Below are 14,054 nucleotides of genomic sequence, written 5' to 3'. Positions count from 1 at the left end.
TGCCCAGAATTCACTCAATCATGCATCTACAGGCCTCACCCCCTTCCAGTGTGTCCTGGGGTATCAGCCCCCTATGTTCCTGTGGTCGGGTGAACCTTCCTCGGTTCCGGCAGTTGACGACTGGATTAAACGTAGTGAGAGGGTGTGGGACAGTGCTCATGTGCGTCTTCAACGGGCTGTAAGGAATCAGGAGATCCAGGCCAACAGACGCCGACGTCCACACCCTCCCTACGAACCTGGACAGCGGGTCTGGCTCTCTACGAGGGACATCAAGCTGCGGCTGCCCAGCAGGAAGCTCAGCCCAAGGTACGTAGGCCCTTTCAAAATTCTCAGACGAATTAATGAGGTAACGTACCAGCTGGAGCTTCCTGCTCACTACCGTATCTCTCCCTCTTTCCATGTGTCCCTTCTCAAACCGGTCCACCCGGAGGCTGACCCCGGCCAAATGACCCCAGAACCACCGCCACCCCTGGATGTAGAGGAGTAAAGGAGTTACTGGACTCTCGACGTAGAGGGGGTCAGCTCCAATATCTGGTGGACTGGGAGGGCTATGGACCTGAGGAGAGGTCATGGGTGGCCGCCAACGACATTCTGGATCCATCGCTCACGGCGGAGTTCCATCGAGCCAGACCTGACCGTCCAGCACCCCGACCGCGGGGACGTCCTCGCCGAGCTCCAGGAGTCGCTCCTAGAGGGAGGGTAATGCCAAGCCAGCAGAGGGAGCCATCACCCGAGTACTGACTGAGCGCTCCCTCTGCTGCTTCTACATTCACTTCCTGTTTAGGACTACTTAAGCTGTGACCATGTGCTTTCACATCGCAAAGTATTGCCAGTTTAACCTGCCTTACCAAGCGTTTTTCCTGATATTCTGATTGTCTGCATGTGTATGATTCTGCCTAGTTCTCTGACCATTGATTTTACAGATTTCCCTTTCTGGATTGTTTGCTTGTGTGGACTGATCTCAAGGTTTGACTTCTCTGCCTGGTTTCTCACTAACGTCTCTTGGATTATTCCTTGGATTGTCGAAAGATCGGACTGCTTTACTGTTATCGACCCTCTGCCTGTTTCCACGTGTTTGTTGTTTTATATTTTCAATAAACTTCCGCATATGGATTCTAATGCTGCCTCAGCGTCCATGTTACAGCGCCGCTGCAAGTCCGTTTTTCTGAGGTGAAAAACTTTATTCCATATCGCATTTCAAAAATATATCGATATATTTTTTATATCCATATATCGCCCAGCCCTACCTGCATTATAAGTGTGTCCATGGTAACTGAAATATAGTTCTACCTCAGCGCTCAGCTGTAGCCTGACATGCACTTTCCGTGAGCGGTAATTGAAAACCCGGAGTAAACACAGAGTGCTTAGGCTGTGTGTCCACCAAAGCGTTTTTAGCCAGCTGAAAACGCTAGGCGCTCTGCTGAAAACGGCCAGCTGTGGACGCTTGAGAGCGTTTTGGCAGCGTTGCGTTTTTTCAGTTGAGACACTTTGCTTGTTATGATACGTAATATCCGCGAAAGTGTTATAAGTATCTCATTGAACATTCTTCAACTCTCGGCGACCTGTAAAAAACGTTGAGCGCTCGGCGCTTCAGTGTGAAAAAAAACGCCCAGCGCCTCGCTATGCTCATGACGTTTTAAAAACGCGGTCCCATTGAAAACAATTGAAAAAACAAGCCAGCCGCGTGAAAAAAACGCTTTGGTGGACACACGGCCTTATAGAGTGGAGAGAGGAATGTGCTTTTGCTCAACTCCAGGCTTTGATCACATCCCCCTCAGCAGGGTGAATACACCTCGTCTTTCCTTAAAGCTGCAGTAGGGAGTTTTTAGAAAACGTTGACTTAGCCTGAAAATTTGAACAAGCACAACTTACAGGTCACTCCCCCTTGCTCTCTGCTGCACTACAGCCCTCCCTCCACAGCTCCTCCCCCACCACAACAGAGCCTGCCGTGAACACGCAGGCTAGTAAGCAGGGTCACCGATGACGGCGAATAAACAGTTCGGATAAACACATTCACTGGTAGGGACGAAACATCAACAATATGCTTTACATTGACTATGGCCTGCCCATACTTTGACTACAAACTTGGTCCTCAAATCATTACGTATTTGGCAATACATAACCTTGCACTCTTTCTATAAGTTATAAATAGCTAGTAAGATATAACGGTAACTAACGTTACAGTACGCAAGTAATTATTCTAGTGAAATGTAATGCTAAATAAGGTTTGCTAGTACATTATTTCAGCAACATGACAAGCCAGTGAATTAGCAGGTTTCAATTGTTGCTTTGCACAGTGCGTGACATTTTATCTGTATGTTATGCGGCTAGAGTTTTGACACTGAGTCAATGGGCTCCGACAGGCTTGTTTATCGCCATCGGTCTTTTTCCGTTTACCTGTCTTTGTTGTATGAGCTGGTGCCACTCGAGAAATTGGCAGATTTGGTTGTTTGTCCACCATTAGCACAGCTGCGGGACACCGGCAATCTTGATTTTGAACGACGGTACGCGCTGTGCAAGAGAGGGGTGTGATCAGCGCGTACACCAGGGAACGACAACTGGCGGCCCGCGGGCCAAAACTGGCCCGCCAGCAATATTTTGACCACTTTGTGTCCATTCGCGCGTCAAAAGACAGTAACGGTCAGAACTCTGGTGTAGGCTACTTTGGACGGAGCGGGCGGTCTGACTGACAATAGCCCACTCCCGACATCTTTTGACCGCGTATCCGCACTTAATTCTGACCACCTGTACACCTAGCTCTGAGGAGCTGTTTGGTACTGAAACCATTGTCAGTCAACAACATTCTTTTTTTGCAAGGATGTTTGAAATAGTTCGGCAGAAAATAGCCTACTTCATTTGTCAGTAGGGCAATATGATTTTCGTTTATGTTGCTTAGAAATTTGAGTGATAGGCTTTGTCCTATTTAATTTATGTTAGGCTATTTATATTTCATAAATTTTTTTCTGTGGCATTTTTTTTCTCTGCTGACAGTACAATGTTAAAATAGCCTAATATTTATATTGACACGAACACAATTTTTGTATAGCATTTATTATAGGCTACTTAATCTCATTCTTGCCGTTGGAGACATTTGAATGTGAGATTATGGAAACGAGATCTAAATTTTGCGGAACCGTCAGGTCGGGAAATAAAGCGGGTGAACACCGAGTGTATTTTAAGCGGTTGCTGAATAGAACCTTGTGGGAGCGGGACAGAAAAAAAAACAGTCCCGCGCAGAACTCCTTAAACCTTAGGTGTGTATGTGTGTGTCCCGAATAAATAATAATACAAAAAAAAGGAATAAAGTTCAAAAGTCGGACTGTAAGCGAATGAGTATGATTGCTATTCACACCTTTATTAAAATGGCTGTAATCTGTTACCACAATAGTACTTGATCTGTTTAAAATTATTTCCTTGATATATGCCTAAGGTGTTAAATAAAAAATCCCCCCAAAAAATTGTCTAATCCAGTAATTCATTTTTTCTATTTTTGATCTGAGCACAATCAGAAAATCAGAAAACCCATTGTTATTATTTTTGTCATTTTAGTTCAGGAAATAAATAATGGAAAAACAAGTCGTTTTTCATCTTTTTATTTTTGCTTTTAATTTGAAAAAACGATTGATCGAATGATCCACGGACGGTGACGGACCCATCATATTCCGCGATTATAGGCCTATATAAAAGTATTTAATTTGTATCCATAGGCCTACTCTGTGTAGCTGGCCCGCCATCTACTGGCTAAAAAAAATATTGGCCCGCGGCCAAAGTTACTTGCCGACCCCTGGCGTACACGCTTGATTGACACTGCTAAGACATTCCTCCTGGCACTGATTGGTTGTTTCTGACCGGGAGCGGTGTATTTCTGCAAATGGCAATAGGACCACTGGGAGGAGCCAGAGGAGCTTGATTTTTTTCACAGATTATCTCTCTCATATTCTACTGTCAGGACATAATGACAGTTTCAACAAATATGTAAAAAATACATTTTTACAAAAGTTACCTACTGCAGCTTTAATTTAAGACCTATTCAAACTAAAATTAAGACATTTATTACACTATTTGAGAAATTAAAGCCTATTTACGGCCTTAAAATTATGAAAAGTGAATTTAAGACATTAAGGACAGACTGGAACCCTGCAATTGACGGAAATCCGTCATAGACTTGCTGCAATTAACGGAAATCCGTCGTAGCGACGGAGAACTTTAATCCCTGACTAAAGTATGAATTACTATAAACAAAAACAGCACAATTTAAGTGTTAACTTATAAGAAGTAGAATATATATATATATATATATATATATATATATATATATATATATATATATATATATAAATACTTTATCCACTAAATATTATAACCCCTTGAAAATTAGCCCATGATTTACTCAACCTCAAGTCATCCTAGGTGTATATGACATTCTACTTTCAGACGAATACAATCGGAATTTTATTAAAAAAAATGTCCTGGCTCTTCCAAGCTTTATAATAGCAGTGAATGGCTGTATATTTTTCAAGTCCATCAAAGTATGAAAAACTTGATGAAAAAACACAACAACAATAAAATAGCACAATGACAGGATTGATATGGTATACCCACGTTGTAACAAATAAATGCATTGAATTTTTCACAAAAGTTCCCTCGCGCTTTTGCCTCCGGCATCGTCCTGTCAGTCATCGCACCTCACTCTAGTCATGTGACTCCTGTGGCTCAACTTACCTCAGTATCTCCAATTTACACTTTATATTCTGCAGTCCCGTGCAGAGCAGATTCACTCCTGAATCCTGCAGATTATTATTGTTCATGTTCAGCTCTTTCAGATTGGTATCTGATCCAAGAACTGCAGCCAGAGCTGAACAGCTTTTGTCTGTTAAGTTACAATCATTTAACCTACAATGAGTCACAACACAGAATTAGATGGAACACATACAATACATTTTACATTTACATTTTACATTTATTCATTTAGCTGACGCTTTTATACAAAGCGACTTACAATTGCTATATATGTCAGAGGTCGCACGCCTCTGGAGCAACTAGGGGTTAAGTGTCTTGCTCAGGGACACATTGGTGTCTCACAGTGGATTCGAACCCGGGTCTCTCACGCCAAAGGCATGTGTCTTATCCATTGCGCCACCACCACCCCAATACATTTTCTATATACAAATATTAAATACATTTTCCTTTTTTTTTTTTTACATAAACAGTACATACAGCAAAGAGGCTGAGTTAAACTAACATTCATCTTCAAAAACTACTATTTCCAGTACATTAGTATTTTTTATTCAGTGACAAATAACTTAGATAAAATGTCGGTTATACATTTTACAGGTAAAATGTTGTGTAAAGCTTTTATAGCTATAGGATTTTTTTATCAGTTTATGTCACCTGATGGAGTTTAGGTTCTTGCCACTGTTGCCTCTGTCTTGCTTAGTTGGGAACACTTAATATTCAACAATATTATTGACTTGACTGCACCGACACCATTATATGAGACAGTTCACACTTTTATGGCAAGTTAAAGGCCTTTCACTATAATTCTAAAAAAATGCCTCCATTCACATGTACATGTCTTTTTGACATAAAATCTTTAATGATTTAAGTAAAGCTAAGATTACTTAAAACTAAGAACCTAAGAAATTTTATTTGTTTTTAATATTTCAAGATTCATTAATTTAAAGATAAAGTAAAAAAGCATCCATAACAATTGCTGAAATGAAATGTATAGTTATTTGACTTAATTACTAAATTAGAAAATTAAAACAAATTATATGGAAAAAAAGAGATTTTGAACGATAAAAAATTAAAATGTGTACATCAAATATGATACAACAGGCTTTTGATAAATGTTTATTTGTAAATCTCTCGATCTACATATTGTATTACATTATTAGTACATTAAACTACCGTATTAGTAGGTCGTATTATAAAAATCTCAATGTTTTACACTATAACCTTTCAGAATTTCATCTTACTTTTTGGCATCTATATATATAAATATAATAAATAAATATTAGCATCTAAATACTAAATATATTAAATACTAAATATAATTAACATCTGTACCAAATTACATCCCCCCCCCCAGTTTGGGTATATGAATAAAATATATAACTGTCTCCACACACACACACACACACACACACAAAAGCTTTACAGGTATAGGTTCATGTTTATGATGGGGAATCACTATAGAGTAATGTAGATAAATGCATTTTTCAGATGAGAGCTAAACATGACAAAATATATTAAAAGACTTACAGGGCTCTTCTGGAGGTTTTGATGACTGCCGATAATCTAATGAGACACTCGTCTGATTTCTTGAATTTCTGAAGCTCAAACTCCTCCAGCTCTTCCTCTGATGTCAACAACACAAAGACTAAAGCAGACCACTGGGCAGGTGAAAGGTCACCAGATGAGAGACTTCCTTTGCTAAGGTGGGTCTGAATCTCTTTCACCAGAGTTTGGTCGTTCAGTTCATTCAGACAGTAGAACAGATTGATGGATCTCTCTGCAGGAAGATTATCTTCTAATTTCTGCTTGATGTACTGAACTATTTCCTTGTTGCTCTGATCATTGCCATCTTGCTGTGTCAACAGACCTCGTAAGAGTCGTCGATTGGACTGGAGTGACAGACCGAGGAGGAAGCGAAGGAAAAGGTCCAGGTGTCCATTGTCACTCTCGAGCGCCTTGTCCACTGCAGTCTTTAGAAAATCAAACATGGTTTCATTACTGTTTTTCTGTTCTGTAGACTCACGATCAAACACACTTGTCTTGTTGATGTCTAGAAACAGATGTGCATAAAGGGCTGCAATAAACTCTTGAATGCTCAAGTGAACAAAGCAGTACAAGGTACCAAGAACGATCCCTGTTTCCTCCTTAAAGATCTGGGTACACATGCCTGAGTACACTGATGCCTTATAGACGTCAATACCACAGGCTTCCAGGTCTGTGTCATGGAAGATCAGGTTGCTTCTTTCCAGCTGATGAAATGCCAGTTTCCCCAGTGAAAGGATGGCATCTCTTTCCCAGGAAACATCTGGTGTGTATTCTCCATCATACTTCCGGCGGCTCTGCTGGATCTGAAAGCGGAGAAAGTGTGTGTACATTTGTGTCAGAGTCTTGGGAGTGTCTTCAGTGTTTGATTCCTGCAGTGTTTTAGAGATCTCATCAGCCTGAGTGTTTTTCACATCATTATTTCTTTTCTCCTCCAAAATGTTCTGGAGAACAGTGGCTGAAATCCAGCAGAAGACTGGGATGTGGCACATGATAAAGAGACTCTTTGATTGTTTAATGTGATCTAGGATTGTGTTGGCCTGATTGTGATCAGTGAATCTTCTTTTGAAGTACTCTTGCTTATGTGCGTCACTGAATCCTCGTATCTCTGTCAGCCGGTCGATACAGTCAGGAGGAATCTTACTGGCAGCTGCTGGTCTGGTGGTGATCCAGATGAGAGCAGAAGGAAGTAGATTTCCCTTCATGAGGTTCGTTAGGAGAACATCCAGAGAGGCTGGTGACGATACATCACGCCACGTCTCATTACAATCAAACTTCAGAGGAAGGCGACATTCGTCCAGTCCATCAAGGATGAACAGCACTTTGAATTGATTCCTTCTTGTAAGGTTCAGTCCTTTTGTCTCTGGGAAAAATTTAGTTATAAGGTCCATCAAACTTAGTTTTTCTTTCTCCTTTAAGTTCATCTCTCTGAATGGAAGAGGAAATATGAAGCTGATATCTTGATTTTCTTTTCCTTCAGCCCAGTCCAGAACAAACTTTTGCACAGAGACTGATTTCCCGATACCAGCGACTCCTTTTGTCAGTACAGTTCGGATCTCCTTGTCTTGTTCAGGTGCTTCAAACAAATTTGTGCATTCAACCTGTATCTCTTGTGCTTCATGACGCCTGGAAGCAACTTCAATCTGTCTCACCTCATGTTCAGTATTGACCTGTTCACTGCCGCCCTGAGTGATAAAGAGATCTGTGTAGATGTTATTCAGAAGTGTGGAGTCACCTTGCTTCGCAATTCCTTCAAACACACATTGATACTTATTCTTTAGACCACATTTCAGCTGATGAATGAAGAACAGCTCATCTAAAACACAGGAACAGACAATAGATAGTTTTAGTCTTCATTTTCTCTCCTACATTTATAAGAGACAATCTGACGGATGATCATGAGTCTCTTACCTTCTAGAGCATCAGCAGCTTCATCTAGCTTCATCTCTCTCAGGTAATGTAGTGTGAGATCAAGAGCTGCTGATTTGATACTGGATCTGTTCTCATTAAAGTCCTTCACAAAGTGTTGTGTGTTCTCTTTTTGTAATATTTTCTTTAACTTCTCCAGCTCATTCTTCAGAAATGTGATTATTTTGCTCTCAAGATCCTACAAACAAAAGTAAGAGAAAAGACAGAATAACACAATTTAACATTTACATTTACATTTGGTCAACACTATTTATTCAATAATTATAATACAAATGTACATTAAAAAATCCAGTTAAAAGACTAACATGCAAACCAAGTTGTGCTAAAATATCTTTAAAAGGAAAAAATAAGTGATCAAGAAAAATGTAATTAAATGTCTTTGTTCAATAACATATTTGTTTGTTAGAAATATTAAACATTTATAAAAATGTGTTTTCCTACCTGGAAGATCCCTAGAAGATTGTCTTTGAAATTTTCGTGGTTCCTGTGAGTCTGAACGTCTGAGTCTAATGTCTCATATTGAAGCCTGTAATCAAATTAGTAAAATAAAATATGAACTGATATTTTACAGAAAGAGAAATAAGCATTAGCTGTGAATACTCTGACAAATATTTAATCTAAACATGTTTCATGATTGGTATTCACTGATACAACTTTTAACCCCCTGAGGTCGACGGTATCGCCGGCGATACCAGCTCGCTTTTTTTTTATCAGTGTAAAAGAAACTCATAAATACTCTGTTGACTTTGATTTTCCATAGGAGTTTCATACATCAATCGATTCTGTTAAATGTGTATTATTTTTGTGTATACTCACAATAAAAACAAAGTGTTGTGCTTTTTTCCAAATAAAGAAAAATAAACACGAAGCGAGTTCTGCCTTCTCTCTGCCAGTGTAGTCCATTCTGAAACGCGTCCGAAAATGAACTGTAGCTCAGCAAATACTCAGTCAAACAGACATACAGACACACAGGCATGAAGCTTGAATTCTCTTCTTTTAAATGAAGTAATTTATATAAAAAACAAATATTCTCATCTTGTGAAATCTGTATTAAAAGAGAGCGATTCCAGTCGACCTCATTACAGCTAATTCAGATGTAATGTGACACGCCCACGGAGAGCGCGCGCTATTCAAACGCAAATGGCTGAGGCAATCCTGTGATAGCCCCCATCAGCTCGAGAAAACACACAAGTTTATTTAGATCATTACTTGTTTACACCGTCTTGCAGCGCTGTGAGGAATAATACTAATGGAAAATGTCCCTCAGAAGTGCGAGTATATCGAGGAGCGAGCTGAGGAATACTAGTAAGTTTTTTCCTTCTCACGTGAATTTCTTCACGTGGGTTTCTGTTTATGAATGAATAAACGGCAGAGATGCGCGCTGTTTACCACAGCTGGCAAAGACAGTTTAAATTTAAATCGCGTGTGTGAATGAATGATGATGTTTTAGCAAACTGTATTGCTATAGTGAGATGAGTAAAAATCGACTGAATGTTGAAATAAAATGTAGGCTATTTGTATAAGCAACGTATTAAACTGCAAATTAACAATATGCCCTAATATTTCATGAAAACAACGTTACAGTCAGACGAAATATGAAAGACAACATTTTGTTTAGTAGATTTGGGTACAGTTTGTACTGTAGAATATACTGCCACATCAAATAAGCTTTTGTTTAGCAATTTCTATATATATAAAATACTATTTTTGTCAAAAATAAAGTCATCAACTAAGATGTTAGCTGTTCCAATGTTGGCTATATTCAAACTAATGAATACATAGATAAAATGTAGGCCTATAATAATTTTTTTTACAAAGAAAGAGTACACTTGAAATATTGTTGAAATTGTAATTATTGTTGTAATTGTAACCGTTTTAATAAAATAGCAAAACATATTTACAAGATAGATGTAAGCAAAATCTTAAATGGTCAATATAAGTCTTCTTCTAAATATATCTTTTGTCCTTGCATTGTGGCTCAGTCAGTGTCACACCTGAATGAATGGCTAATTATGCAGAGTGGGTGGGACATTGTATTCTAAGGTGTAAACCACTCCTCGTTCACGCCCCCCTCGCATATTGGCTTTCCAAGCAAAACCTGTTTTACATCAATTTAAATCAATGTATGGTTTTATGTGAACGATAAAGCAAGACTATTTTCACATAATTTTGAAGAAAAAACTATAGGCGACGACATCCATTAGTCAAAAGTCTTATTGCCACATATTTAGTATGTGTTTTGTGGCCTTATTTCAAAAACTTTAATTTTTAGTTTTTTCGATAACCACGCATAAACATTATTCTCTCAAAAATGAAAACATGTACATACATGTGGCTCACATATTATTGTAGTCCTGTTTGTGCTATATAGAGTGAATGTTTGTGTATGTTTATAAGCAACTGAAAAAAGCACAAATGTCAGAGCATGTCAGAACACCCCCAGGGCCCAAAAAACCGCTCAGACTCCAGAGGGTTAAACACAGTCAATGACTTTGAAGATTTGGCAAGATGGCCGCTGAGGACAGGTGTGGTTTTTTAGGCTCCACACCTATCCTTTTATTCAGCATTTTACATCAGATTGTAACAGTTTTAGCCGATGCTTTTCAACAAAGATACCTCAATTCAAAGAAATGCATGCATCAAAGACGAGAATCAACCAAAAGGTACAGAGAAAATGGATGTATTTGGACAATGCTGCTTTGTATGTGGTTCCTGCTTGTTCCATCAGCTCAAGGCCTTTCTTTGGCTAGAAATCAATCAGTTGTTCCTGCACATCATGTACCTTTTAATGATATATCAAGACAAATTTTTTTTTGGACATGGACAGTATATTGCTTATTCTATTTTCTGGCAGAAAGATCATTATACTGGAATTGCTACTAAAGACAAAAAACAATACACAAAAAGAAGCAAATGGCATGATTACAAGATTCTACAAGTTTTGCTGCTACTAAGTGGGGATATAAAATTAAATCCTGGCCCATCTGTAAATCTTAACCCAGATCTAAACAGTGATTTGTCCAAACACTGTCTTCAGAAAGCAGTGTTGGTTTGGAATGATTCAACTGGAAGAAAGGAACCAACAGATATATTCCCTCTGGGACTGATGGCTACTAAACAGCAAAGGTGTATTAATGGTCTTACTCTTCACCAACATGAACATGAACTAGTGGATGAAAGAAGCAAACTGTCTGCAACCATCAGGCCAGGCCCAGGTTTCAGCAGCGGCAGAACAGCAACCACCAGGCCAGGCTCAGGCCTCAATGGCAGCAGTTGCAGCAGTCCAGTTACCATTGAGCCAGGCTTAGGCCTTAGCATCAGCAGCAGTAGCCAAGCTACCACTGGGCCAGGACTCCGCAACAGTAGTAGCAATAGCCTAGCTACCACCAGGCCAGGCTCAGGCCTCAGCAGCAGTAGTCCAGCTACTACCAGGCCAGGCTCAGGCCTCAGCAGCAGCAGTCCAGCTACCACCAGGCCAGGCTCAGGCCTCAGCAGCAGCAGTCCAGCTACCACCAGACCAGGCTCAGGCCTCAGCAGCGGCTGTCCAGCTACCACCAGGCCAGGCTCAGGCCTCAGCAGCAGCAGCCCAGCTACCACCAGGCCAGGCTCAGGCCTCAGCAGCAGCAGCCCAGCTACCACCAGGCCAGACTCAGGCCTCAGCAGCAGCAGTCCAGCTACCACCAGGCCAAGCTTAGGCCTCAGCAGCGGCAGTCCAGCTACCACCAGGCCAGGCTCAGGCCTCAGCAGCGGCAGTACAGCTACCACCAGACCAGGCTCAGGCCTCAGCAGCAGCAGTCCAGCTACTACCAGGCCAGGCTCAGGCCTCAGCAGCAGCAGCAGCAGCCCAGCTACCATCAGTCCAGGCTCAGGCCTCAGCAGCAGCAGTCCAGCTACTACCAGACCAGGCTCAGGCCTCAGCAGCAGCAGTCCAGCTACCACCAGGCCAGGCTTAGGCCTCAGCAGCAGCAGCCCAGCTACCATCAGTCCAGGCTCAGGCCTCAGCAGCAGTCCAGCTACTACCAGGCCAGGCTCAGGCCTCAGCAGCGGCAGTCCAGCTACTACCAGACCAGGCTCAGGCCTCAGCAGCAGCAGCCCAGCTACCACCAGGCCAGGCTCAGGTCTCAGCAGCAGCAGCCCAGCTACCACCGGGCCAGACTACAGGCCCAACTCCGGGCCTAGTAACTGCAGCAGTGTAGTTACCATCAGGGTTACTGGTCATGCGGTATGTAAACAAAGACAATTTAGATTCTTTCAGACTGTGAATCATGCAAAGGTTATTTGGGATTCGAAGACTAAACCAAAGGGTATTGTTGGAGGGCATCTGAATATTCGAAGTATTACATCAAAAATAGATCAGATTCATCATTTACTGACAGACTCCAATTTGGATTATCTGTGTTTAAGTGAATCCTGGCTAAACAGCAATACTCCAACACACATGATTGATGTACCTGGTGATATTTGTTTTAGAAAAGACAGACTAACTGGCAGGGGTGGCGGGGTGTTGATTTATATCAAAGACAAATTAATTTGGACACACCTTTAGAATGTGTGGGCATCACTGTAGTGTTGTCGACAAAAATGAAGTTTAATATTGTCACTTTATACAATCCCCCCTCACATGGTGTTTCATTTTACAAGGATTTAGATGACTTACTTAAACATTTAAATTGTTGCTGTGAGACTATCTTCCAAGGAGATTTTAACATAAATTGGTCAAGTAATAGTAATAGGCAAAAGTTAAAAATTATCTACTCAAAACATAATTTCCACCAAATAATCAAAGAACCGACAAGATTAACAAAAAGCAGTAAAACTCTTCACAAATAGAACTGAGCGAGTGAGTAAAACGTATAACTTAATCACAGGTCTTTCTGATCACAATATGATTTTAATTGTTAGAAAGCTCTCCAAAAACCGTCTACAATCCTTCTGTAATATTCGGCATAAATTAGAACTTACAGGTATTCCAAAGAATAAAATAACTCAACTTGAAGATGAACTGCAGAACATAAATTGGAATAATGTTAAGCAAACTCATGATTTAGATACCTGCTGTACTACAATGATGAAAACACTAACAGATGTGATTCAGAAATATATTCAGGTACTGAAGTATTCACAACGTAGAAGGGTTTTACCATGGCTGAATAAGGATATTTTCCAGCTGATGAAAAAAAGAGACCTTGCGCTCAAACATTCATTATTAACAAAAACTAGCACAGATATATTTGTTTTTAAAGGATTAAGAAATAAAGTAGTTAGGGAGTTACGCAAAGCAAAAATAAACTACTTTATGAAATTGATGGCTGAATCAGGAGGGAAAAGTTCAGAACTTTGGAAACACCTAAATATTTTAACTAATCGAGTGCCTAAACAACAAAAATTAATAGCGGAATTAAATATAGATGGAATCGTCAGTAATGAAAGGACTGATATTGCAAACCAATTTAATAGATTCTTTATCCAATCAGCTGAGGAATTGGCTGACAATTTTCAACCAGTACAATTAAAACACATATTGAGAGACCAAACAACATCTTTTTGTATAAAAGAGGTAGACCAGAGTGAAACTGCTGAAGTTTTTAGACAGTTACGGCAATCTAAGGCCAAGGATAACTTTGGCTTGGATACAGCTTTTATAAAAAAAAAACACAGTTCTCTCCTCTTAATGCCAGTTACACATGTAGTAAATTTATCCATAAGAGCAAATTAATTCCCTCAGCAATGGAAAACGGCTATTATAACTCCAGTCTTTAAGTCTAGAGCATCTGACCAGATCTCGAATTATAGACCAATTTCAATTTTACCTGCACTCTCAAAGGTTCTTGAAAAAACAGTTTCCA

The 14,054-nt window shown here is 40.1% G+C and overlaps 1 protein-coding gene across 1 annotated transcript in view; it reads right to left on the bottom strand.

The window, feature by feature from the left end:
- Positions 1-14,054, bottom strand: part of LOC309501913 (NACHT, LRR and PYD domains-containing protein 3-like) — a 105,753-nt gene that overhangs the window by 73,923 nt on the left and 17,776 nt on the right. Inside the window, exons 4-7 of the mRNA XM_082174178.1 lie at positions 8,650-8,734; positions 8,191-8,386; positions 6,265-8,095; positions 4,723-4,893 (exon numbers count right to left, since the gene is read on the bottom strand). Coding sequence (XP_082030304.1) covers positions 4,723-4,893; positions 6,265-8,095; positions 8,191-8,386; positions 8,650-8,734 — 2,283 coding nt within the window. The remainder of the gene's footprint in view (positions 1-4,722; positions 4,894-6,264; positions 8,096-8,190; positions 8,387-8,649; positions 8,735-14,054) is intronic.

This window comes from Leuciscus leuciscus (assembly GCF_965113295.1).
Source record: "Leuciscus leuciscus genome assembly, chromosome: 6".
NCBI classification, from domain to species: Eukaryota; Metazoa; Chordata; class Actinopteri; order Cypriniformes; family Leuciscidae; genus Leuciscus; species Leuciscus leuciscus.
The sequence above is the reverse complement of the archived record's forward strand: the minus strand, read 5'-3'. Positions and strand labels throughout refer to the sequence as shown.